This window comes from Alosa pseudoharengus, unplaced genomic scaffold (assembly GCF_046254945.1).
Source record: "Alosa pseudoharengus isolate Yale_2024_CS ecotype anadromous, Long Island Sound unplaced genomic scaffold, YU_APseudo_1.1 YU_APseudo_1.1_scf_21, whole genome shotgun sequence".
NCBI classification, from domain to species: Eukaryota; Metazoa; Chordata; class Actinopteri; order Clupeiformes; family Clupeidae; genus Alosa; species Alosa pseudoharengus.
The window spans coordinates 33296247-33323215 of NW_027468674.1; the positions used below are offsets into that span (position 1 = coordinate 33296247).

The window sequence follows — 26969 nt, forward strand, 5'->3', positions numbered from 1 at the left end:
TGTTGATGGTGTTGTGGCGATTTTTAGATCATGCAGAGCAGAACAAGGTTGAAGAAGTTCTCGTTATTTTGGACCTTTATTACACTTCCTGTAGGCTTGCCAATTAAGTTGCCCAGTGGTAGGTATTAATGCAATTAAAATGCCATGTGAATAGAAATGTTCACATTTGTACCTACTGCCTATACCCTGCCTGCTCCAAACCTGCTAAAAAAAGGTTATCTAAACATGCATGCACATTACCACCAAGATCCGCTCTTCACACAGCATTTCCCTGTGAACTCTGAGCTCTGTGAACAGCCAGCCTCTTTAGCAATGACCTTTTGTGTCTTGCCCTCCTTGTGCAAGGTGTCAATGGTCGTCTTTGGGACAACTGTCAAGTCAGTCTTTCCCATGATTATGTAGCCTACAGAGAGACCATTTAAAGGCCTTTGCAGGTGTTTGTGGCACCAGGTGTCTTCAATATTGAACCTTTTCACAATATTCTAATTTTCTGAGATACTGAATTTGGGGTTTTCATTAAGTGTCAGTTATAATCATATAAAATAAATAAACACTTGAAATATATCTGTGTGGAATGAATGTATACATTATACAAGTTTCACTTTTTGAATGGAATTACTGAAATAAATATCAACTTTTTCACGATATTCTAATTATATGACCAGCACCTGTATATTGTGCAAAGCACTATGGAGGCATAATGCATGGATTACCAGCAGTTGCATAATGGAAATAGCTCATTATAGAATAATGAAATGCCATTTGAAAAATGTCTGGACATTTTTAGTCGTATGGGCTTCATGAAGTCACAAAAAGGACCCACCTTTTTCAATATCTTCTTTGGTCATTAATATGCATACTGCTCCATTGTCTTGAGGTAAATCCTTGGAACAAGCACATTTTTCTGTTGATTTTTCTTATACTCTGTCGACTTTCTTGGACACCAAGGACTGTAGCATATGATTCTCTGTGCTACTCTACGATGGTTTCCATTAAGATATGGGAAACATTAGCCATTTAATTTGCTCAACAAAGGTAATAGTGTATGTTGTGGCCACACCACGGAGCAAAATACTTGATGTTGTTTTTCTCCCTCTACAAGTACGCCCTCTGAGTGTGCATGTCAGTCAAAGTTAACAACTTAGGTACCTTGATATAACAACATGGAAGACATTTTAGTTTGAAGATTGGTGTGAATGGCGTGATATTTTTGATGCATGAAGCTAATAGATCTGGTGTTAAAAATGTGTTGTGTCTTTACAGGGCAGCTGGAGTAGTTTACTTCAGTATGGCGTCAGGTGGGGAGGGACCTGGTACCTCATCTCCAAGCCCTTACAAATACTCTAACCGCCTGAGTAAAGAGAAGTCACCCTACCTCTTACAGCATGCACACAATCCTGTGGACTGGTGAGACCACTTATTGTACATCAGAATGTGAACCTTAGTTTCTGACAGAACACAAAGTTTTACTTTGTTCTTGTAGCTGAAAAGAGTTTTGTGTTTGAACATGGATGAAACATTCTGTTGCTAGGTTCCCTTGGGGCCAGGAAGCTTTTGAGAAAGCTAAAAGTGAAGACAAGCCCATATTCTTGTCAGGTGAGATTTTAAAACGAGGAGATCACAATGTTGACACGGAAGGGTTTTTGTTATGAATGCTATTGCTCTTTTATTCAGATAGGTGTCATTTTGTTTCTCTACTAGCAACATTTTTTAGACCACTTTCCAATTTGTAATATTGTAGGGACAGTTTCCGTGCATTGATTAAGCCGAGTCCTAGACTAAAAGTAATGAAAATCTCCACTGAAAGCTTTTAGACTAGGACTAGGTTTAATCCATGTACGGGAAATTGCCTGGTAGTGCTTTAAAAGCACTACAATGTGTAACGTCCTGCATACTATTTACATGAATCTTTTTCCGTTTTAGTTGGTTACTCCACATGCCACTGGTGCCATGTGATGGAGAGGGAGTCTTTTGAGGATGAGGAGATAGGGAAAATCCTCAGTGAACATTTTGTGTGCATTAAGGTGGATAGAGAAGAGAGACCAGATGTCGACAAAGTTTACATGACATTCGTGCAGGTGAAGATTTGGATGTTTTGTTTGCTTGATTCTTCGAGATAAAAAATTTGCCTGGAAAATCCAGACCCTGATAATCTAGAAAGATTAAGGGTCTGGCCAAGAACAATGTAATGGCCTAACTCGAGGGGCGGCAACAAGCATGCATTTAAAAATCTCACTGCACACAATTGGATAACACTAGACCATGTTTACTCTGAATGATTTCGGACTTCGACGCAATCGGATAACACTACGACCAATGTGTACTGTCCTCCAACGTTGCAGCGCTGTCTTCATCAGTTTAGCTGGTTCCCCGGAATGTTGGGGTAAAAGTAACGTGCATCATTGCTCATTGCCAGAATGTCTCGCAGAGACAATTCCATTGTGCTCTCGCGAGAATTTCCAGGGTAATAAAAAATGTACATTTAATACTACTTTCAAATGCATTAGCATTACATCTATTAAAAAACAAAAAACAAAAACAATACAATTATTAATGAATACATACATTATTCTGGTGCAAACTGTTTGTTAAGGAAAGGAGACAGTCAAGTTGATACTCGAGTTGAGTTGAGCTTTGATCACAAACTAGACTGGGTAAACCCAGCCTGATCTGCCAGCGATGTTTTTTGCGCCCTGCAGCTCAGGTTGGAAACCTGTGCATCTTTCTCTGCTGCTTCCATTAACATTTTGCCGGGGCCAATCACAAACTGGCTTATCCACCTGGCACGCTATTGGCAGATTTAACACGATGACGATAGAGAACCGACGGCAAAGTCTCTCTCACGACTGTCAATCCAATTCCCTTTAACCTTTCGACGATGCTCAATGTCTTTTTTTAAATTAGCAAACAAATTGATCGACTCCCCAGACCTATGTTAAATCTTAAATCTCTAAAAAAAGATTGAGCTTGGTCTGGTGATAGCGAGACTAATCACAGGCAGTAGAAGGGCTGCACAATTATCGCAATAGTAATCGTAATCGCAGTATGAACCAATGCCATTACCCAATCGCAAAAGTCCCAATCCCAATCGCTAGTCATGTACAGTTAATTTTGTCACATTTCTTTTATATTAATTTCATCCAAACAAAGGCACTTCTGGTTGGTGGGTGTGCGTAGGCTCGATGGTGTTTTATGCCCCCAACGTTGTCTTCAAGGCAGCGCTGCCTGGAAGGCACTAGGGTTAGCCATGGGTTAAGTTTAGGGTTGGGGTTAGGATTAGGTGCCTTTAAGTCAGCGGTGGCAGCGCTGCCTGGAAGACGACGTTGGGGGCATAAAACACCATCGAGCGTGTGCGTAGTGCGTAAAGGGCACAGAAATGTATTGCTGAGCTTCACAGTCGGTCGGGGGTGCTGTGCTTCTTCTGCACCAGGCATGCTCATCAATCATGGGTGGCACAAATTAAAGAGACATTTAGAATATTGAACTGAATCAATTGATTGACTTTCAAAAATCATAGTGCTAATCGCAATCACAATATCTGTCAGAAATCTCAGAATTAGATATTTTCCCCAAATTGTGCAGTCCTAGACAGTCTTTAATATTGTACATGCTTACAGATTATTTATTTGGTGCACAGTTTAGTTTATATTTATACCATTATGAATGTGTTATGAATGCTTTAGTATCTAGTTAAAATAAGATATATTGGTGATATATTATTCATAAAAAGTTTAGAGTAATACAATCTCTGTGCAGGCTCATCTTGGTACCACTGGCATGTAAAAGCTGAGACAGTGATTCATGGTGATGGGAGTTTTTGGCTTCCCCACTAGGCAACAAGCGGAGGTGGAGGATGGCCAATGAGTGTGTGGCTTACGCCTGATCTCCGACCCTTCATTGGAGGGACATACTTTCCTCCTAGGGACAGTGGGCGGAGACCTGGACTGAAAACCATTCTCTCACGAATTTTGGAACAGGTTGTAATTATACAGATTATGAAGAGCATTGTAGAACAACAAAAATATTAATGAGCCAGATATATCCTGTTATTATCAAATGTTGCCATACTGTATCTGGACGATACCTTTGTATGTTTTTGCCGGTATTTTCATTAAAATATGCCCCCACTAAAACCATATGAACATCAAATTTGGCAGCCAGTAGACACCCTTCGGCTTATCTAGTTGTTTGCAGAATGACATAACATATTTTTGTTGACTGTAGTCAAAATATCCTCCTCCTAATGTGGTTTGACAATGTGGTTTGTCACTACCCGGTGATGAGATATTGGCATATTCCCATCTGTTTTTAATACGCAAAAGCTGTCCCACCATGGCCTAATTGTGGAAAATGTGTTAATGCAAGGTTTAAAATGGATACATGTTTTTGTCATACTATGTTTGAGTAGGCAGTGTATAGATAAACTTGCAGTAGCTTGTAACACTAGCGAGTAGCCATAGTTTTTATTTTCCTCATACTGTCTTTCTGTGGTATGTGCTGTAGTGGCAGGGGAACAGAGAGGCGCTAGAGTCCAGTGGGGAGAGAGCACTAGAGGCCCTCAGGAAGGGAACCACCATTGCAGCTAATGAAGGTCAAACACCTCCCTCAGGCCCTGATGTTGCCAACAGATGTTTCCAACAGTTGGCTCATTCCTATGATGAAGACTATGGAGGATTTAGAGAAGCACCTAAGTTCCCTTCACCAGGTAACCAAGTTATTAAAAATGGCTACATTATATCAGCATGTTTTGTTTGTTCAGTCCCAGATAGTGACAATTTGAAGGAAACTGAGCAGACGTTTGACTGCAGGCACTGATGGCACATGAATTCTCCTACTTCACAGTAAATCTGATGTTCCTGATGTCATTCTGGGCGGAGAACCGCACTACCTCTGAGGGCGTAGAGGCCTTGGAGATGGCCTTGCACACTCTTCGTATGATGGCACTCGGGGGCGTCCATGACCACGTGGCACAGGTAATCAAAACATCACATGGATCACAACATGTACAGTTCACTAATCTGAAATGTAAGGTGAAGTATTACAACAACTACAAAAAAGACAGCAAATTTAAACTCAGAACAGACGTACCATCAGACACTCATACATACAGTCAAAGCATAAAAGTCCATTTTAAAATGAGAAGGGTGTGACATTTTTGCCTTTTCATACTTAATGAGTTTACCCACAGTTCGATTATTTGTCATTTTTGTCAATTTAGGAAACCAAAACTAACTTGCCAGCAGATGGGGCAAGAGTAGCACTTGCAAAATCTAAAAAGCACCCACCAAGTGATAGAAGAGAGAACCAGCACAAGTATGGTATTGCAATGATTTAGGCAATGACATAATGCGTAAGTCTTATTGGACTGGATCATCTTTATTTGTTTCAAGATTATGCCCCACTCTTCTGCTCTCCACTCTCCACCTTTTTAAAAGGCATCCTTTATATCTTACACGTTTGTCACCATAATATGATCTGTGGTACTAGTGGATAAAATGAAAACTATGTGCAGTCTTAATCTTCTAGATACTGTTTCATAATGAACACAACACAATTTTTTTGAGCCACACTACTGAGATTTGCTGAGATGATGCTATGCATATTACCTCACCTTATGCTACTGTTCAAATGTTTGGGGTCACTTTGAAATCTCCTTGTTTTGAAGAAAAAGCCACATTTTCTGGCCATTAAAATAGCACCTGATCAATCAGTAGTATGGTGTAGACATAAATGTAGCAAGTGACCATTGTAACAGGAATGGTTGATTCTTAATGCAATATCGGTACAGTAGGTGTAAGTGTACAGAGGCCTTTTATTAGCTACCATCCATCCTATATTCCAAAGGCGCACTCTGTCTGCTAATACAAAGCCTCACTCAGAAAAGAAAAGAAAGAAAAAAAATCATATTTTTTTTGGTTTCTCACACGCTCCCCCGTAATGATAAAGTAACAGGTCTCCTCTGTTGTCACACGAAGGCATTTAACGGGTTCACGTCTCTGCAATCTTTCAAGAGTAAACATGCAAGGTCAGGTGTATTATCTTTGCTACAAACTATTCTAGCTATTATTGCCAAGGGTAGACCGTTCAGAAAGGGTACCACTAATGGTAGGGTCTGAGGTTGATAAATGACCACTTAGAGTTAGCATTCCATTGACCCCCATTCATTTGGATGTCACTTTGACATCAAATAACTTTACATCTAAAGCGTTTTAAGCCTTTATGTGACCACAGTTTATTTCCAAAGAAATACAACATCGTACGACTGATACCTTACCTTGTATCTCACTCTATGACCCCGTAATAAATGGTTTTCTAAATTGTATTTATTAGGGGCTTTTTCATTTAAAGCTATAGAGAATTAGAAAGTATTAGAAAAAAAAAACTATTAAGTGATGTTTTGTTGGATTGGCACTATGTTGGAACAAATCACCTTCCAAAAGCTGCACTTTAATTCAAAGCACGTTCTTAATATTCTGGGTGTGGCTACTAGATGAGTGACTGTGTGACAGTCTGTTGTTCGATGTCACGTCTATGTCACCAAACTGAGCTTGTGATATAAACGATGCCCAGGAAACTGGTTCAAATAGGCTTCACTTCTCTCCATTGAAGTTGTATGACTGCGAGATTTAATCTTTGCTATGTATCTCCAATCTTTGCTAGCTACTGTATTCCTTAACCAGTGGCAGTTACTAGTGTGCTTATTAACTGTCCAAGCAGCAGAGCTGCACAAGCATCCTTTTAACCCTTTCCCTTATAATAATAATAATAATAATAATAATGCATTTTATATACAGTATGAAGTGCCTTTTAAGACACCTAAGATTGCTTATGCTGTGATTGAAGCACTGTGGCTCTACTGTAAGCTCTAAGATGTATTCAAGAGTGTTTTAAACTAAGTAGCATCTGCTAGATATTGTGAACAATGCAAGCTAACAAAAGCACAGTTTTAGCAACTAACATTAATTTGCAACCAAGAAACATGCCACGAACATTGCCTGAAGAAAGGCTGAATGTCTCAAAAAAATGTCTCAATTCAATTTCAATTTATTGTGCTTATAGAGCGCCAAAACATAACACATGTATCATGGCGCTTTACAGAATGTAGGCAATCAGAGAAAGAAGGAAAGAAAGGAAGAAAAGGAAAGCAAGAGAGAGGCCCATGGGTAACAGGGGCGAGGAAAAACTCCCTAGAATTGGAGATATATATAGGAAGAAACCTCGAGCAGATCCACGACTCAAGGGCCTGACCCATCTGCCTAGGGTCAGTACATGACAGTAAGGTCTGTATACATGACAAATGCATATGATAGTCGGGTGTAGAGAATAAGACATGGTGTTAACCACTTGAGCTGAAAGTTACAAGAGGTGGGATGATTACGTATCCGTTATGGTAGTTCGTTATTCCTGATTTAGTGACAGAAAGTTCAATAGTCCAGCGTTGGGATTGTCCAGGGGAAGGGAGTTTTCGAGGGGCATGTGGTGGGTTGGTGGATGGGCCAGTAATCCGGGCAGAGTTGTCATAGGCTGGTGGTGGGTCGCTAGGCTGTACGGGCCAGGAGTCCAGTTAGGGGGCAGTAATAGGGCAGTCGAGGATGGGACTTCAGGTGAGATGGGTGAGAGGAGGGCCAACACACGGATGGTTGATGACTGGTGATGATATACCTCACAAGTGAGGAACAGTAAGGGGGAAGAAAGAGAGATGTAGAGTGGGTTAGTATTACTGAAAATCAAAATGGTTAATGTCAATAAGTAATCAGTAGTACTATATATTGTTACAGTATACCATGGTGGGAATAGGCAAGAGAGGGAGAGTTGAGAGAGAGAGAGAGAGAAGGGGGGAGAGGAGAGGGGGGGGGTTGTACGGCGTGACACATGAAAAGTCCATGACAGCACTATGCTATAGCAGCATAACTAAGGCATGGTGAGGGGTAGTCGACACCAGCGCAGGTATGGTCAGTGACCACCATCGCACGTGCGACTGGGGTGCCAGTCACACGAGGACTCAGCAGGGTGGTCCATTCCAAAAAACCCTGAGGTGGGTGAATTTCCACGCACCATACCTAACTATGGGAGGCAGTAAAGAGGTATGTTTTAAGTCTAGACTTAAAAATAGGGAGGGTGTCTGCTAGTCGAATTGAGGTAGGAAGATTATTCCAGAGGACGGGTGCGCGATAGCTGAAAGCTCTGCCTCCTACTGTAGTTTTTGAGATTCTTGGAATTACAAGAAGGCCAGTATTCTGTGATCGTAGCGGTCTGGGTGGGTTATATGGAACTAGGAGATCTTTAATATATTCTGGTGCCTGGCCATTAATGGCTTTGTATGTTAGAAGTAATATTTTGAAGTCAATGCGACTTCTAACAGGCAGCCAGTGTAGAGATGCCAGGATAGGGGAAATATGTTCATATTTTTTAGTTCTAGTGAGTGTGCGAGCAGCTGCATTTTGTATAAGCTGTAAGCTCTTTAGACAGGTGTTATTGCAGCCAGCGTATAGAGCATTGCAATAATCAATCCTTGAGGTGACAAAAGCATGGATTAATTGCTCAGCGTCTGGTAGGGATAAAGACTTCCTTATCTTTGAAATGTTCCTTAAATGATAGAATGAAACTTTGGTAATCTGTTTTATGTGATTACTTAGTGATAGGTCTTGGTCAATTGTGACTCCTAGATTTTTAACACATGTGGATGAGGATAGTCGGAGATCAGTAAATGTAGCCTGTGATGAGGATAGGATATCCCTCATCTTTTTAGGACCTAAAACCATGACTTCTGTTTTATCGGAGTTCAAAAGCAGGAAATTGTTTGTCATCCATGTCTTTATGTCTCGTATACATGTGTCAAGTTTGGCTAACGGAGTCAATTCGTCAGGTTTTATGGAAAGGTATAGTTGTGTATCGTCTGCATAAGAATGAAATTTAATGCCATGTTTCCTAATTTCTGAGCCTAGAGGAAGCATATAGAGAGAAAATAACAGGGGCCCTAGTACTGAGCCTTGAGGCACCCCATATTTTACCATAGTCTGGGTAGATGATTCATTGTGAACCTGTACAAATTGTCTGCGGTTGGAAAGGTATGATCTAAACCAAGCGAGTGCTGAGTCTTTAATGCCTATCGAATGTTCAAGCCTGTGGAGTAGTATGTTGTGGTCTATGGTGTCAAAGGCAGCACTGAGGTCCAGGAGGACCAATATTGATATATGTCCATTATCGGCAGCGATGAGGAGGTCATTAAAAACTTTAACTAAGGCTGATTCAGTACTGTGGTGAGCTCTGAAACCAGACTGATATAATTCTTGGATTTTATTCATATGCAAGAAGGTACCAATTTGTTTCGACACTATTTTTTCTAGTATTTTTGACAAAAAAGGGAGATTAGATATAGGCCTATAGTTGGCCAGGTTGTTAGGGTCAAGGGTAGGCTTTTTGAGGGATGGCTTAATGACAGATAACTTAAACGACTGTGGTACATGGCCTGATAGCAGTGAGTTATTTATAATCTGGAGCAAAGCATTATCCAACAAAGGAAGAGCAGTCTTCAGAAGATGAGTAGGAATAGGATCTAGTAGACTAGTTGTAGATTTTGATGAAGAGATTGTGGAAGTGAGGTCTAATATGTCAATAGGTGTAAATGAATTCAACGTTGTTCGTCTCATCTGTGATTCAATTATGTTTTCGCTACCGTTCAGCAATGGAGTATAAATATTTGGTGAGACTGACTGGATATTAATCTTATCTCTAATTGTTTCAATTTTGTCATTGAAAAAGTTCATGAAGTCATTACTGTTTAGGCAAATAGGGATAGATTCGGTTACTTCGGTGTGGTTCTTCGTCAGGCGGGAGATTGTGGTAAAGAGAAATTTTGTATTGTTTTTGTTTTCTTCGATCAGCGAGGAGTAGTAAGTTGACTTGGCTTCGTTGAGTGCTTTTTTGTAGGTGATAAGGCTATCTTTCCATGCTTGGCGAAAAACTTCCAATTTAGTGGTACGCCATTTTTGTTCAAGTTTACGCGCTGTTCGTTTGAGTGTTTTTGTCTGTGTGGTATACCATGGAGCACGCCTTACTTGTTTTCTCATTCTCTTTTTGAGTGGTGCTACTGAATCAAGGGTTGAGCGTAATGAGTTCATCACATTATCAGTTAACAAGTCGACCTCGGCTGGATTAAGGAATGGGCCTTCTGATAGGCCTACCACATGAGTCCGGAATGGGGCAAGCGTAAGCGAAATTTTTTCTAGAAAGTCTGCATTAGTTTTTTCAGATAAGCCGCGGCTGTAGTATTCAGCTAAATTGGGTACTGCATGTTGTAATGTCATTGTAAAAGTAATTAGATGGTGGTCAGTTAAGGTCGGGTGTTGTGGCAAGATTGTTAACTGCTCTATGTTTATGCCGTATGATAAGACTAGATCAATAGTATGGTTATGTCGGTGCGTGGGCGAATTAACATTTTGGCAGAACCCGACATGGTCAATTAGGGATTGAAATGCAATTGTGAGACAATCGTGCACATTATCCATATGAATATTAAAATCACCCAATATAAGTATTTTTTCTGTTTGGATAGTTAAAGTAGAAAGGAAATCAGAAAATTCCTCTAAGAAATCAGTGTAGGGGCCAGGGGGTCTGTACAATGTGACCACAGTTACAGGCTGATCAGTTTTCCAGTCTGGCGGTAAAAAATTGAGGACTAGAACTTCAAAAGATTTAAACTTGTGTGTGAGCTTGGGAGATGTGAGAAGACTAGATAGATAGATTGTAGCTACTCCACCTCCCCTGCCAGTGTGGCGTGGTACATGATAATTCAAATGGGAGGGAGGTGTAGACTCATTTAATGGAAGGTATTCATCTGGTTTAAGCCAGGTTTCAGTAAGACACATAACATCTATATGATTGTCAGTAATAATTTCATTAACCAAGGCAGTTTTACTTGACAGTGATCGAATATTAAGTAAAGCAAGTGTAAGTTGCGTCTCATATTAGTATAGCGAGTAAATCCCCCCCCTTGCCCTTCTCAAAGCTGCTTACCAATTGGCTTGTTTTCACACAGAAGAAAAGTGTGTATCGCACTACATTGCAGGTGCAGTGTTTGCTGATTCAACTTTAGCGTTTATCTTGTATGTAAATGGGGCTCAAGTTTAGAATTTTAAAAGGCTAACTAACTGTTCATTAGATAAGCCTTTTGTAATTATGTTTGCACAGCTGAAACTGTGGCCCTCATTAAAGAAGCAATACGACTGTCCTTCTTTAGATGAATTGAGTATCTGGAGCATAATTTGTTGTGGGTTCGATTAAAAGCACAAAATGGCCAGAAACAAAGAACTTTCTTCTTTTTTCTGAAACTTTCTTTTTGCTCTGAGAAATGAAGGACGTTTCATGTGAGAAATAGTCTAGAAACGGAACATCTCATACATCGCTGTGTGCTACTCCCTCCACAGAAAAGCATAAACTGGAGAGGATTGGGAGGCCCCAGTGAACAAATGCTTGACATTAGTCTGTCCAGTGAAAAACAGACATCTCACAGGTCCTCAACTGGCAGCTTTGTTAAATAGTACCTGCAAAACACCAGTGTTAACAGAAGAGGTGACTTCAGGATGCCGATCTTCTAGACAGAGAAAGAAAAACCTATATCTCAGACTAGCCAAAAAAAGTAAAGAAAAGATGAAGATTGGTAAAAGAAGACAGGAAAAAAATGTTATACACAGACAAAGCTCTGCTGTTCTGATCACAAAGAAGAACATTAGTGACCAACCAGATGCTGGAGAAGTGTCAAGCATGGTGGAGGGAATGGTCTGGTTGTGCTTTTGGTGGCAGTAAAATGGAAACTGTACTGAGTAAAAGGAATCTTGAAGGAATCCTGCAACATCATACCCAGTCAGGGACCATCACTCTCCAAATTGCATTACAGTAGCAGTGATCCACAGATCAATCCTCTTGATCCAGAAGCAACTGGACCCTCTCTTTGCGGCCTCAGAGGTGGATGTGATGACTCCTCTTTTTTATATCTCTGTGATGCCAAGCAGTACAAATGCTCTGCAGAGCGAGCGACTTACAAAGACTCTGCAACCCACTCATACAGGCTTGCAGCTAGCTCGCCATCCCTGTCATCACCATTGGCCCAGAAGATTCTGCTACTTTGTATGCTTTCTCTTGAATGCTTCCTCCATGTGGTCCTCTCAGGTTCTGTCAGTTTCCCCATAACCAGTTGTTTTGAAGCATTGCTCTCAGAGGATGAGATGTTGTCGGGGCTAGGAATATGGATAGAGCTAGCAATGCACCAATACCACTATTTTCAGACTGAGTATGAGTACTACTTACTGTACATATGGGTACTTTGCGATATGAGTTATCAATAAGGCAGTATTTCTATCATATGAGTATGAGTATATTCACACCGATACAATATTCGATACCAGTATTGGTGCAACCCTAGATAGGGCTTTTCTACCACTCTGCTGCTGGGATCATGCTGGGATCATGATAGCAACCCTCTCCCTGGGCTTTCAGGCAGCTCCTCTGCAGTGCTGGTGAATGGAAGCTTCAGAATGTTGCTGCATTGTTACTGCATTGTTAAGACTCTATGGCAAGCTGAGCCACCTGCGAAGGTAGATGGTGATTTTTCTTTCCAAGGTCTTTCACTGCTCTAATATCTGTACTTGATACAGCATCATGATACAGAGACCAGAGAATGTGAGGCTGTATGCCATGTTGCTAAATCCAGGATTTGAATCTTTCAGGCAGGTTTGACTTATTCACCTGAACAAGCCAAGCTTTGAGCTCCTTGGTTGATGTCGGAATGAATCTCAGAGGCTGCAGTTGAAGACTGTACTCAGCATCTTCACTGGCTTCCTAGATCTAGGTGGGATTTAAGGGCCATCCAGGGTGAAGTGAGCTTTAAAGGTTGTATCAGCGATGGCGGGGTAACGTCACTTCTGTTGACGTTCAAACAAACAAAAAAAGCTCGCTACTCCCTCCCCCTCCCTCCCGTGCAATTGAAACTCTCCTGAACACGCATCTCGTCGGTTATTGGTTGGAACACTTTATTTTGGCAACACTTGTTGTTAGCAATTGTTTTTGTGTGCAGATCTCAGAGCCTAGGCTGCCTACAGAGACACATTTTTTTAACGGCCTGCTTATGGGGCAGGCAGCTAGCGGATCGTTAGGAAAGATTAGATGAATGTGATCATTTATGTTTGGGCCTTTTTTGGGCCTGCAATCGCTGATACAACCTTTAAAGATGGCTAGAGAATACTTATGATTGCATAGAAGTGTGGAGTGGGTGGATAGTACTATTTTTTAAGTAAACACAGATGAGAACAAGGAACATATTTTTAATGGCTTTGATGTGTGTTTTTCAGGCTCATAAGTCTTATGCATTAAATAGCTTGAAGACAATTACACTTGAATTGTTTGAACTGTGATGAGATCTTATCAATTTAACATATTTAATAATTTCACAATGATAGAATGTGAAATCTTGTCCTTGTCACCCCCAATGCAAGGGTATTATATTATAGTATTACAGTACTATACACCATCTATAAAAGTTCTAGATTTTTTAAACTTTGACTGATGTTTTCTCCTATTTTACTTTAATTTTGTACTTTCAATAAGACTCTCCCTCCATCTCTTGTGCTTTCTCTCTCCCTCCCCTTCCTTCTCTGTTTTCTCAGGGTTTTCACCGTTACTCCACAGATTCCTCTTGGCATGTGCCCCACTTTGAGAAGATGTTGTACGACCAGGCCCAGCTGGCGGTGGCCTACATCACAGCTTACCAGGTGTGTTTGTTTATGTGCATCTGTATGTGTCTTCATTCTGGATAGTCATAGATCACAACCTAGACTAACACACTTATTCAGCATAAAGCTTGAAGGTTCATTTTATTGGGTGGGAAGGGAATGCCCCAGTTTGTTTGTTTTCCAAGCATTCATTCTCCGCTATACACTTTTTGTATTGTATTCTTTGGTAAGAAGTAGGGTTTTCTAAGGGCATATCATATTAGCTTATAACATTTGACTTGAAAGGCTACATTAAGACATATGTCTCTTTGGTTGGGTTGGCCACAGGTGTCCAAGGAACAGTTTTTTGCAGATGTGGCTCGTGACGTGCTGCTCTATGTCTCTCGGGATCTGAGTGACAAGGTGAGCTATCTTCCCCCTCATTAGTGCCGGCGTCTGTTAGCCCCTGCTGACGCGGCACCGTACCACTGGCGATAGATTGCTGAACATCTCCCACATAGCCAAAGCCCCTCGTTTTGAGGTCAACTCATTTCTGTACTGTAGAAGGAACACAATGGCCAAACCATAGTGTGGTGATGAATTGGCCTACCCTTACATGTAGAGGTCACAATTAGACTATATTGGTTATGATTATGTTTTCCATGATTTATAGAGTAATTCTACATTAAGAAAACATGGTAATATAAGGCACATTCACCAGTGATGGTCATTTTTGTTCACTGGAATAATTAATGTCTTATTTTTTATATAGTATAATTGTTATACCAGGTAATCCAGTGGGGAAGGATTATGATTAGAGGCAAGTGTTATTTTGCTTTTTACGACATAATATGGAAGGACGATAGGAGATTGTCTCTGGTTTTTATTCAGTTCTGAAAATGTTTTTGTACTGAAGTAAAGATATTCTTTTATAGAGTATATTCTCTATTTACAAAGTGGATTAATACTGTAACATAAGCAATTTAGCACAAAGTAGGTACAGTATTAATATACTGTAATATAAACAGTGATATGTTAGATATTGTAATGATAAAAAATAAGAGCGTTCCAGGAGCTCCACATATTTGGCCCATGATTTTGCACTTGTAATTTAAGAGAGGCAGTGGGGAGCTGATGGCTTAATATTGCAGATAATATGTATATGAATATTCCTAAAATTAGAGTAGCTTGCTCACTGCCACCCCCAAAGACATGCCTGTGATGATGAATATTGCTCCTTTTTAAATTTCTTAGTTTCTGTTATTAATCTTCTGGTGTCATCTTGGCAACTACAACATGGAAACCATCAAAGATGCCACATTTAGATCAGTATTTTACAAAGCTTTTTGAATAAGGTTGCCATATGCCATTTAAGATATTTTACTCACTGTCTCTGTAGTCTTGTTCAGTTCTGATCATCTGCCAGTGGAAAAAGCAGACATTTCGCCAAACTGCTTCAAAACCTCAGTGAGAAACATATTAACATAAAAATAACACTTCTTGTATATCATTGTATATGATTAGCTGATTACATCATTTTCAGTTTGGATCAACATTCATTTACTGTGTCCAAGTCCAATTTGAATTCACTGGAATCGTTCCTGACCACAGTGAACACAAGGAATGTGTACTGGTAGAAGGCTGATGTGTTGTATGCAGACATTATTCTTTCTAATCTTTGAGTTTGAGCTTTTATCCCTTTGGGTCTTTGCTAGTATTCATATACCTGGTTGTGAACACACCGCACCACTACATTATCACAGTCATTCTATGGTCTAGGACAAACTGTCAAACCCTGCAGTACAGTATACTATAGTGCAGCCGAACTGTCCCTGCATGCATGTATGCTCAGGTCAAATGCATACAGTGTATGTGTGTACTCTTGATTCCACATGACCTATCACACGTATAATCCGGGCGACAAAATCAATAAATTGATGTCAAAAAGACTATATTTGATTTCATAATGGGCAGAGTGGGCCCTAATAGGTCTGCCTGCATGTGAACACACATGGTCCAGAACACGACCACGTGTCTGCTCTAGGACTTGTTAGTCCACTGCCTGTTCCCCTTCACTTGCTCCCTGTGGCTGCTCACATCCACATTCTATATAGTCTGGCGTACAAGATGAATAGCATGTTCTTACCATGACCATAACATGACAGAAAATGTCAACTCCATAATTTAACCGACATATTGATACAAATAACAAGAAAATCCCTTGGCAGTTATATTTCATGACATATGGCATCACACTATAGAGCTGCACAGTCCCGCCCACAGCCAAAACGCGGTTAGGTGCCGGATGTAAGCTTCCCATTCATTTGTCCCATTGACGTTTGGAAAAATCCGTATCTAAAGAGTTTTACAGCATGTCTTAGGCTAACCAGCTACGGCATAACTCATAAGCATACAACATATCATTTCGAGTGAAAAAACGAAGAGAAAATCCAAAAAAAGTCAAAGGTACAAGACTGTGTACATATTTTCATTTCCGAGCGAAGGAACTACTCATCCCATAAACCACCGGGCCTCACTGAAAAATAAATAAGCAGCACGAACCAGCGCGAAATATTTCATTTCCAACCGGCGACAGCAGCGAACCCTTTCCTCCAAACAGTGATATTTATATAGTGATTGTGCAGTTAATAGCAGTTATTTCAGGAGTAATCGTGTAAATAATAGTGTTTTGATATTGAATTTTATATTTATCATCGTGTATTTTATATCGTGTGTGTGAAAGCGGTTAACGTTAACGGCAGTGCTTCATAACGTTACCTGACTCATCCTATGCTGTCATCACTGCTCAGTCGGGCTGATGCATGGTCTGCTCTTGGACCACCAAATTCAGTTTATTAATTTGCCGTGAATTATTACACAAAATGTTCATTAAATGCACGAAGTATTCCTAGGTTAATGATTAATATGAATCATACAGTATGAAGGCTACAGTAGCCTAGCTAATGTTAACTAGCACTGCTAGCAGCATTAACATTACAACCTCCCTGCTTAGCTAACTCACCACAACTTTGTAGGTCTTGTCCCTCATGCTGCTGACCCTTACAAAACCCACAAACTGACTCTCGGACACACAACAGTCAATAATGTGACCCGATTTAAAGTGGCTTTCACCCCTTTGGACACTCACTAAAACATAATATTCATACCTGTGTTGCAGCATGTAGGCTAATGTTAGCTGCAATTGCAAACCATTATGTAATGACATACAATGTCGGAAATGCTAAAGGTTAGCCTGTCGGCTAGTGCTAGCCTACCTGAAAAGTTTGAGTGTTTAAACTAACATTTACAGTGGTCTATTTGCAGTGTTGGGCAAGTTACTTCAAAATCGTAATGTACTATGCATTACTTATTACTGTCATTTAAAAGTAATTTGTTACATTATAATATTACTGTCTCTGAATTGTAAGGCATTACACTACTATTGCATTACTTTTAAGTTACTTTCACCAAAATATCTAGAAATATGGATTTGCCATTCTAAATGCAGTTTATTACACTCAATGCAGCTTGCTCTTCCAATGGAGGGAGATGTGGTATAGCATAATGACTGAGCTAGGCTTAAGGCAACAGTAGAATGCAATAGGCGCAGTGCTCATAATGCAATACAAGGAACAATCATAGTCAGAATTTTGTTAAAAACCGACAAAAAGTCAGTCTGGTAAATTGTGATAGAAATACTGTAACTTTAAGGCCTAGGCCTACTCATTAAAATCAATAGAGAGCCTACTATATTGTAAATCAAAGCTTAAAGGAACCGTATGTAAGATTGTGGCGAAAACGGGTACTACAATCACTTTAAAATTACTGTAGAGCGGTGTATCCCCTTCCCCTCCTCTCTGACTGGCAGAGTTGGCAACCGGATGACGAAACACTACTGACTTTGTGATTAGTAGATAGGTGGAGGGTGGCGCATTAGGCAAAAACACAACATGACAACATCAACATCAGTTGAGGGCTGCAACTTCACTTTTTAAATTACAATATCCTGGCCAGACTACTGTTGTCAGTGATATAAGTATTTGAAATGAACATGATTTCGTAATGTCTAGTGACATATCAGGGCAATTTTATGATTAATTGAAATACAATTTTTACATACGGTTCCTTTAATAAAGACATGTCAAGATGGTGGCCTGCTGGCCATTTCGGTGCCCTAAGTGAGTGGCTTTGAGTGAGTGACATTTAAATGATAACTCAAACACCTAAAGTAAAATAAAAGGCCTATTATTTACAGACCATTACTGTGTATTTGTAAACATTAATTTCTGAAGAAATGCTGTTTTACTTATAAATGGTGCACTGTCACTTTAAGAGCATTGATCTTTGTTGTCATAATGCCCTTTTGCCAGCTCTTGTTTACAAGCCTTATTTGTTTGAGTTACATTGATAGCACAATATTAACAATAATATGCACAATGTTAAGTTGTTTTAAGCAACCTTCATTGCTTTGGAAATGGAAGTATGCAATGACATGTTGCTTCACATTTCGTTTTGCGAATACAAGTAAATTATGAGCCTGGTATCCACCTAGCTATCTGAATGGAATGCGTTTCAATCGACTCAGCATATAATGTGCTTCATGTAGCCTAAATGCTTGGAAAACGAATGATTGAAGACCAACCAATTCTAGTACTACGTGGTGATTGAGAAGCCAAAATGTATCAAACTTGCATGTAACATCGTGTTAGTGCATTTTGACATTGTAAACGTTATTGATGAAGAGTGAAACACAGTTTGCAGTAAAGCTACTATTCATTGGTTACATTTGGGTGCCCCCTCTGTCCTTTGGTGCCCAACGCAAAGTGCGTGATGCGTGTGGTGGGAGCGGTGGCACTGCCAGGCTACACAATCTTTTTCTGCATTTCTATCCCTTTATTCTCTTCAATTGAAGTTCACAGCACAAAGCTGACATGCACAACAGCATAGTTTGTGTTTTATCAAGAATCAAAAAGATTAGCTTGGCACTACTTTAGATGTTTCATTAATTTACTTGTGCTATTTCGCGAGCTGAGAGATCTTTCGGTTTCGCACACAAAGTGCACTAACTATTATGTTCTTCATAGCCTTGACAAGCTGAAAATAATGAGCGTAGGCTTATGTCCATCCCGCAAATAGAGTCCGCCTGCGAGTCTGCTGCAGCCACAGTCATATTCAACCAGTATCAGGATAACGTTCTACTATTTTGCGCGGATTTTTTCTCCTCTGTTGTTCTCGCGTGGTGTTTGCGAATATGTATCAAAACAAAACAAGCGCTTAATTTTGGGTTAAACTGCATTGTAACGCGCGTTACTGAAGTTTGTACCGAGTAAATATTACCCAATTTTTTTTTTGTAATGCCTTACATTACCGCGTTACCGCAAACAGCAATATATTACAGTAATTACATTACTTTTGTAACGCATTACTCCCAACACTGTCTATTTGATAGTGTATTGGCCCTGACTAAGTTCGTGTGATGTATAAACCCCAATCCTTGTTGATACAAGTACCAATATTCGTCAAGAAAGTTTTTAATCACATTAAGATTTTCGCCATAGGCAGCAAAAAACTCCTCCATCTTTGTCAATATTTTTCAGCTGAGAAAGTTTCAAACTATGACCATAACGGCCTTTCCACCAATCAGAGGCATTACTGTGGGATTGTGGGATTGTTCAGGATTGTGGGTAATGAAGTACTTATCCAAGAGATCGCGAATAAAAGGCATTTATCTCAAAACAAGGTTAGTGCCCCACGAACTCTTGGTGTCTATAGGAGCATATACAATCGCTTAGTACAACCGTAGCTGGTTTTAAGTCTACCACGTGCAGTTAAGTTTTTATGGCTTACACCGCAATTCCCAATGGAGAAATTGCATTGACTTTTTACATCCGGCATAGGCTGTGGGCGGGACTGTGCAGCTCTATAGGCCTACTGGTCTAGGGATGAAATCCCCTTGAAAAAGTCAAACATCTTTTCCACTAGAATCTACATTGTCCCCAAATATTCTTCCAAAATGCATCAGTTTTCATCAGTCAGCTGTTTTATGGTTGATATGTGTATGGCAAGTGTGCTGTAGTTATTAGCTCACTAGTTTAGTCAAAAGCATCCATAAATGGCGTTTTACAAACGGAAGTTCGGGAGGAGCGTGACGGAATTTGCCACGCCTCCTTCTTCAGTCGGTCAGGTTATTTATTCTCAGTCTACCTGCCGAAGTTGCAGCATCGGTGTTACTCCGCTCGCAGTGACTACCGGTTTGCTCTCTTGTGTCAAGAAGTTCATGGTCTATGTTGCATGGGAAACTACTGGAGGGAGGTAGTTCTTATCTTGTTGCTTTGTATTAGAGCTGGTTGTAAAGCCCACTCGTTCCTGCTGAATGTTGAAATTAGTGATGGCGAGATGAAGCTTCTTGAACCCTTGAAGCTTTCCAGCCAAATGTGTTGAAAAGTGGTTCATTTGGCTTCGAATGCACCCTAGGACACCTACTGGTCAATAAAAATACAACACATCAAAATTCCACACACAAGAGCAATACAAAAAGCGCCATTTGGTCTGCAAATGCTTGATACATTCATAAGTACAGGCACTGGGGAATACAACCGATTCCCATGTTGAAATATTTCCTCTCTTTGTAGCCTAACAATTACAGTAGTAGCTATAGGCGATCTGTGAAAATTCATGAAAATCGAGTCAAGGATCGAACCCAAGTTGCAAGATCCCTAACCCTAACGCCTTGCCCAGTGTCCCAAAGAGTGACTTCATTGTAATAAAATATTTTCTCTTTTTGTAACAAATGAAGTAGAAGGTGATCCGCGAAAATATATAATCTCGAGGAAGGATTGAACCCAGGACGCGTGATTGCTAGTCCAACGTCTTACCCAGTGTCCTATCCTACAATCAGCCTTCTTCCAGAGAAAAAAATCTATATTAAATTGTAAGCTGACGTTGGGTAAAATGACACAGAAGAGAGCAAAGTGCTTTTGTAACTGAGTATGTTTGAAGAACAGAGGCCAGTGAAAGTGCTTTGGTAACTGGGTAGTATTTTAAATGAACAGAGAGCAGTGAAATATAGGCCTACAACCAACCAACGACTGACAACTACCTGCGAGTAGGCTACGTATCCGAGTATGGGTCATCTTAATAGTTGAACCGTCCTGCCTAAAGTGAACCACAACTCGAAACAGTGGAGCCAAACGAGGCCTCGAACGTCACGCCTGACGTCAAATTACCAATACAACTCAAGCCTCGATACGGGGCTTTGCTGGGAATGGCTTGACGTTCTCGACACACGCTTCGGAGCCTCGGTATCAACCGTAACATCACTAGTTGAAATACATGTCACAAACATGTATAGCCTACTAGATGAAGGCACTTGTTTTGCTATTTGCCTGTTTTTAGCTAACAACTTTTCGGTCACATTGGCTGTGTTAATAGTTACAGGCTCATGGAGTAGCCACTAGGCTACTGCTTGTCTGGAGGCATAGGGTGAACTGAAGTCAGTGTAGGCTAAATATCCCGTGAATCACACTTGAACATTGCAAGCGGCCATGTTATATAGACGTGACATTTCTGATAAATCAGGCTTCCAGTCCTTCGTGGTTCTTTGGTAAAGTTTGCTTGGAATTGTGTTAACCAACGTGTTGTCTATCCTAAGTTGTTTGTCACTCAAATTTGCTTCAGTAGCCAATGTGCCTGTATTCCGTGATTTGCGTGGGTCCCAGCTTGTAACTTCTAACACGTTAACGTTACATCTTTTGCCACTTTGTTTGTTTTAGACAAACAAAGTGGCAAAAGTACAGCTAACGCATCTACATGTTGCTGACTGCTACCACTTTGCCTGTTTGAAGAGTCTTATCTCGGCGTTTGATTTGTGATAAGATGCATTAGTAAGATGCGTATTGAACGCATTGCGCTGCGGTGTTCATGATGCTAACCTTTAGGGGCCGTGCACACGACGCCGGTTTTTGTGAAACCGGTGAGGTTTTGTTAACGGTTACGCATTGCATGTACAGCCGGCAGTTTAGGAGACTGAAACCGATAGCTTTTGAAACCGGCTTCCGAAGTGGGAACTTTTGAAACCGCCGGCTAACTTTCGCCGTGTAGACACCTGTAGGTGCGAAGCCGGCAACTTTATGACGACATAGCCACGGCACTCGACCTGACATGTTGCTTGTCAAAACAAACCAAACCATTTATTTATCATATTAAAATGTTTTTCTTTCCCCTGTCATGATTTATGTGCACAGTGTAGCCTATCAGCCTTTAGTGGCTAAGTTAGAAGTACACGTTAGCTTAACTTAGCTTAACATTAGCTTACTGCATGTTAGTGTTTTCTCCAGTGGTGGTGCTCAGATAGGCTAAGCATTTGAAATTTCACATAGCAGTCACATACCTTGAAAATGAACTTTATTAGTTTAACAGTTGAATTGAAAACCGAATTCTCTGTAGTCTCCTTATTTCATGCGACTGCTTAACCAGAGCACTTATTACACATTCTCTGGCTTAACAAACTGTTTCAACAATGTTTTCTTCTACGCGATTCACGCGAAATTGTCATGAAGCTTCTGCACAGCGGCGCCATCGACTGGTCTGGCATATGCACTACAGCACATTTAGCCGGTTACATCTCTGTCCTCTGTGTGTACACGCGAGGTTTTTTCTTGCCGGAGTCGTTAAAGGTGTGAAAGCGGTAAGAGAAAATCCACCCGGCGGTGTCGTGTAAACGGCCTCTTAATGAACACCAAGCTGAACTGTCATTCGGCCAGATTCTGTGCCGCAACAATCTGGTATCATTCTGATCCAGACATGCACAAATATGGAGTCCCAGTGTGTGTGATGCGGAGTTGAGGTCAGTTTTGCCGCTTTTACCCCCACCTCAATGCCGGCTTTGGCTGTAAGGCAGCTGATACTGTTGCTCTGTCGCTCATTGCTAGGAGGGCAAGGAAGGCATTTTTTCTCCTTTAAAGTGTTTGGGAGTTTTTTTCCCCGCCTTCCTCTGTGTTGAGAGTGCCAGCATATTAAAGCCTTCCCTAGCTGACCATGGGAGCACAGGTACACCAGCGTGTAGCTTTGCTCTGTTACACTCCTAGCTGACCATGGAAGCACCTGGGTCATTCCACGAAAACGTGCCATTTTGCATTCAAAATATCTAATTTTCAAAGTACTGTTTTTAAAATCTTGAAGCACCTATTTGGATGAAGTAGATTCTTACCTCTCAGAAAAACATGCGGTGCCATCTCAGGCTATCTTATTTATTTATTTATTTACTTTAACAAATAGTCAATGGAGGTATGTGTGCTATGTCAACCCTGTTACCAAAAAAAAACATATATTATTATAAAATAAAGAGTGCTCTTGTAACTATTTATGAATATTATACAAATAATTATGTGTTACATAAATAATTCTGGAGTTGAACACATGAATTATTAGATTTTAGGATTGACAGTAACAGGGTTGACAGTAACAGGGTTGATGAAATGTTATCGGCAGCCATTACTAGCCATGTGGTGGACACCAGGACACCACATGGTGTGCATTCAAGAGAGGTTAAAATGCTGTTAAATATTTACATTTACATTTTCAATCAAATAATTTTTTAATGCATGATTTTGTGGTAACAGGGTTGACGAAACTAGCTTGTCCCCTTCTGTCAGACGGAGCAAAACCGTAATAAAAGTCATTAAAAGAGAACAACACTTTTCTGGTCTTTTCACCATTAACTTCCTGGAAGGCAGGGGATATCACTTCCTGAAAATGATGTAACTTTTGGCACAGTTAATTTTCTCCAAAGGGGTTTTTATCCAAAAGTAACAGGGTTGACGATAACATGGGGACAAATGTAAAATGTTGATTTTTTCATAATTTTAAAAACATTCCAAATAAAATTGTTTAATGATCCATGAACAAACACTTTAAGCTTTTTGTACATGTATTTATTTTTATGATAATTTGACTTTTTTAATCCTAAATAGCCAGTGATACTAGACAAATCATACCGAGGGACAAGCCATTTTTACAGTTTTGCAATATTCCTAATACGAAAAGTGCTTAAAATCCTTTAAAAAAAAGATGTATTCTTAAAAAGTAAATAATTTATTTTTACCATTATTATATTTCCTAAAATATAAAATAATTATGAAAAAAATATTGTTAATTCAGCTTTGCAAGACACTTTTGTTTGAGGGACATAAAATGGCACGTTTTCGTGGAATGACCCACCTACATCAGCGTGTAGCTCTGCTGTTCCTTGGAATCCTCTCTAATAATGTGCTGCTCACCACTTCTCTTGCTGTTAGCTACAGTATTTTAATTACTTCCTGGTTTCCATAGCACCTCATATTGCTAAATTGGCGCTATTGCTATCCCTGGATTACTCAAACTCAATTATCACAACTCTATATAATAATATGCACTATCCTGGGGTGTTAGGCCTGTATCATCAAAGCATGTTGTAAGCATCAGCCTACAACTAATAGACTACTATCGTCTCCATTGTACTTTGTGGCTAAATGTAATTCGCTCATTTTGAATTGCTTGATAGGTGTTGGCTAAAATGAAACATACATTCTTAAACAATTTCAAATCAAGGCCAACACTTTCCTGATTTTCTCCTGAAACTTGTCCTCAGTCAGAGTGTTGAGCTCAATCCTTTTCTCTTTCCCTCCTGCTAGTCAATCAGCCAAGCACCTGCGCCGTATGTGGAGCTCCGTTCCTCCGAGTCTCTCCCTTTGTCCATGCAACATGCTTTGTCAACCCAGCAAGTTATGGGTGCCCGCGTGCAGCCCTCTACCTTGCCTTCCACTACTGCGGTCTCTTTTCTCTATTCCAGCTAATCAAGCCTCTTCTCTTTGCAGACCCAGGGTGCTGTGCAACCTCCTCCCCCTCCCCTGTAGCGACGACCGCGTCGCTACCTTTTCCCTTTCCCCATCATCTCCCACCGGCGTGAACCGCGTTCGTGCCCGTGTCTCTTCCCCAGCCAAGGACCGCGTCCCTGGTTCTCCCTCACCCCTCTTTCCCTGGATTGGTGTCACCCAGTGTTTCCCATACATTGACTTATTTGTAGCGGCCTACCACAATATCAACATTGACCACCACACAATGATTTTCCAGGTTGTATTAAATTGTGCTTAAATCTGGTTAGCATCATAACCACGCTGTGCTAATTTGATAAACGGTTCCATTCAAGTTAATTCTGCAAACCAACCACCACAATTGGAATTCAATTCTGTGGGAAACACTGGTCACCGCATCCTTCTAACAATGTTTTCCAGATCACACCCAGGTCAATCTTCTCTTTCCGCTCTTCATGTTTTGCTCTTTACAAACCCTTTTGCGTCATTTTTAAGGTGTCTTAGTTGCCCTCATTTTTGGGCTGTATACACGGATCCTGCTGACTCCTGCCTGTACAGTGTCTCCTGCACGATCCCCCCCAGAGCAATTTGGCTGAGCCATAGACTCTGCCAAGCATGGGTTTTTTAACATCCATTAATCCGTTTTAGCTTCAAGACAGGGCCGTAGTCACCATAGACATTGAGGGGGACGTGTCCCCCCCCCAATATTCAAATATGACCAAAATGTCCCCCCCAATATTCGGACATAGAAAAATAAAGAAAGAATAAAGCGCTATATAGGCCTACAGGAAACCAACACGAACTGTATCTGAAATGTAATCAAACGTAAATAACGCACAAATTAGTGACCTATGGTTCCAGAGTAGCCTACACCCTGAGTGGTTTGTCCTGGTGATTTTCCGTTTTTAGTTAATGGAGTGCGCTATCAAAAGCTTCCATTTACTGCACCCTACGGAGGTAGGGCTGTTAACAATATCGCAAAAGCTACTGGTACAATTTTCACAAAACTTCTTGAAAAGGTGTAGCACATGTTAAGGAAATCCCATACATGTTTGGAGCCGATCAGACTGAAAGGGAACATTTTCCATATTGTAGCCTATTCTCGCAATGATAGCGAAAGTGAAAAGTTTTATTTTAAATGATGAATTTGTGCAAGCCTGTGTCATTTCTTTCACGTCTTTCAACATAAATAATGCATTCATATGCTAGTAGTAATGCCAGAAATTACCGTTTATAGGCCTCTTACAAATGATTGTTGCATCTTGCATATTATTTAGATGCGCACTCAATCGGGCATCCATGCAGGCAAAACGATCAAATGTGGCGACGTTTACAATAGGCCTACGTGATAGCCTACAGTTAATGTGAATCGCGGACAATAACCAAAGAAAACATTTTTGCACCTCCATTCACCAATTAAAGGCTGTAGTAGGCCTAGTGTTTCTACATGTTGGCACAAAACGTAGTTTCTGTCAGAAGCCAGTCTATAATGCATACAGGGGTAACCAGACATCCCAAGCTGCAAAAAGCCATTTCAGGGGGGGACCCCCCCCCCCCCCCCCCAAAAAAAAAAAAAAAAAGTAAAAAAATAAGTAAATAAATAAAAAATAAAATAAATATCAATAAAAAATTACTTTAGCCTTCTTAGATACTGAAATAGTGATGAATAGCCTATGTTTGTTAATTAATTGTCTCTACTCAGCACACCAAATACGGAAGGCCTATTAGAAATTGTGATAATAAAATATGTAGATTTTGGTAGTTTGGTCTTTATGTAGCCTTGGCAAATAGCCAGTAGGCTAGTCTGGAATAATATGCAGATGAAATGACACTTGTTAAACTCACCTCAGCATGTCTTTTGCAATCATTTAACCTGCCAAAGTCACTGTTAGCCTACAAACAGTGCAGCATGCAAGACTATTGTTATTTTGAACTCTTATAAGACAAGGGTACACTTTCGTGTAGTCTGATGTGAAATGGGTCCTTTTTGGGGGGCACTCTGCCTCTGCCATGACGCTCCTGTTCCTACTGAACTGAACATGAAACTGGCCAATCAGGATGCTCTTCGTCTTGAACAGCCACACACGCACTACCTCTCTCTCTCCATCCCCGTTGTGTGCGCGCTACACTCAGATGCACACACGATTTGAAGTTTCGGTCTCGTGTGCGCGCTCTTGCTCGCTCGCTCTAGATTCCGGGAGATTTTATCTAATTTGCGGGCATCAGGGAGCCGTTATCAATATGCGGGAGACTCCCGGAACTTCCGGGAGACTTGGGATGTCTGGGTAACGGTGGGTCAGACAGAAGAGGGGCCTGTCTTAGTAGCCTATTCCTGACTCCGGTCCCTTTCAAACTATGTTAAAATTGTGTGATTAGCCGCCAGCATAATAAAATCTAAATTAAAAGACAAAAT

General features: G+C 40.5%; 1 protein-coding gene across 1 annotated transcript in view; it reads left to right on the forward strand.

The window, feature by feature from the left end:
• spata20 (spermatogenesis associated 20) overlaps window positions 1-26969 on the forward strand; it is a 50108-nt gene that overhangs the window by 939 nt on the left and 22200 nt on the right. The window contains exons 2-9 of the mRNA XM_076298688.1: window positions 1264-1407; window positions 1532-1596; window positions 1924-2078; window positions 3834-3977; window positions 4504-4705; window positions 4843-4973; window positions 13662-13766; window positions 14055-14129. Coding sequence (XP_076154803.1) covers window positions 1264-1407; window positions 1532-1596; window positions 1924-2078; window positions 3834-3977; window positions 4504-4705; window positions 4843-4973; window positions 13662-13766; window positions 14055-14129 — 1021 coding nt within the window. The remainder of the gene's footprint in view (window positions 1-1263; window positions 1408-1531; window positions 1597-1923; window positions 2079-3833; window positions 3978-4503; window positions 4706-4842; window positions 4974-13661; window positions 13767-14054; window positions 14130-26969) is intronic.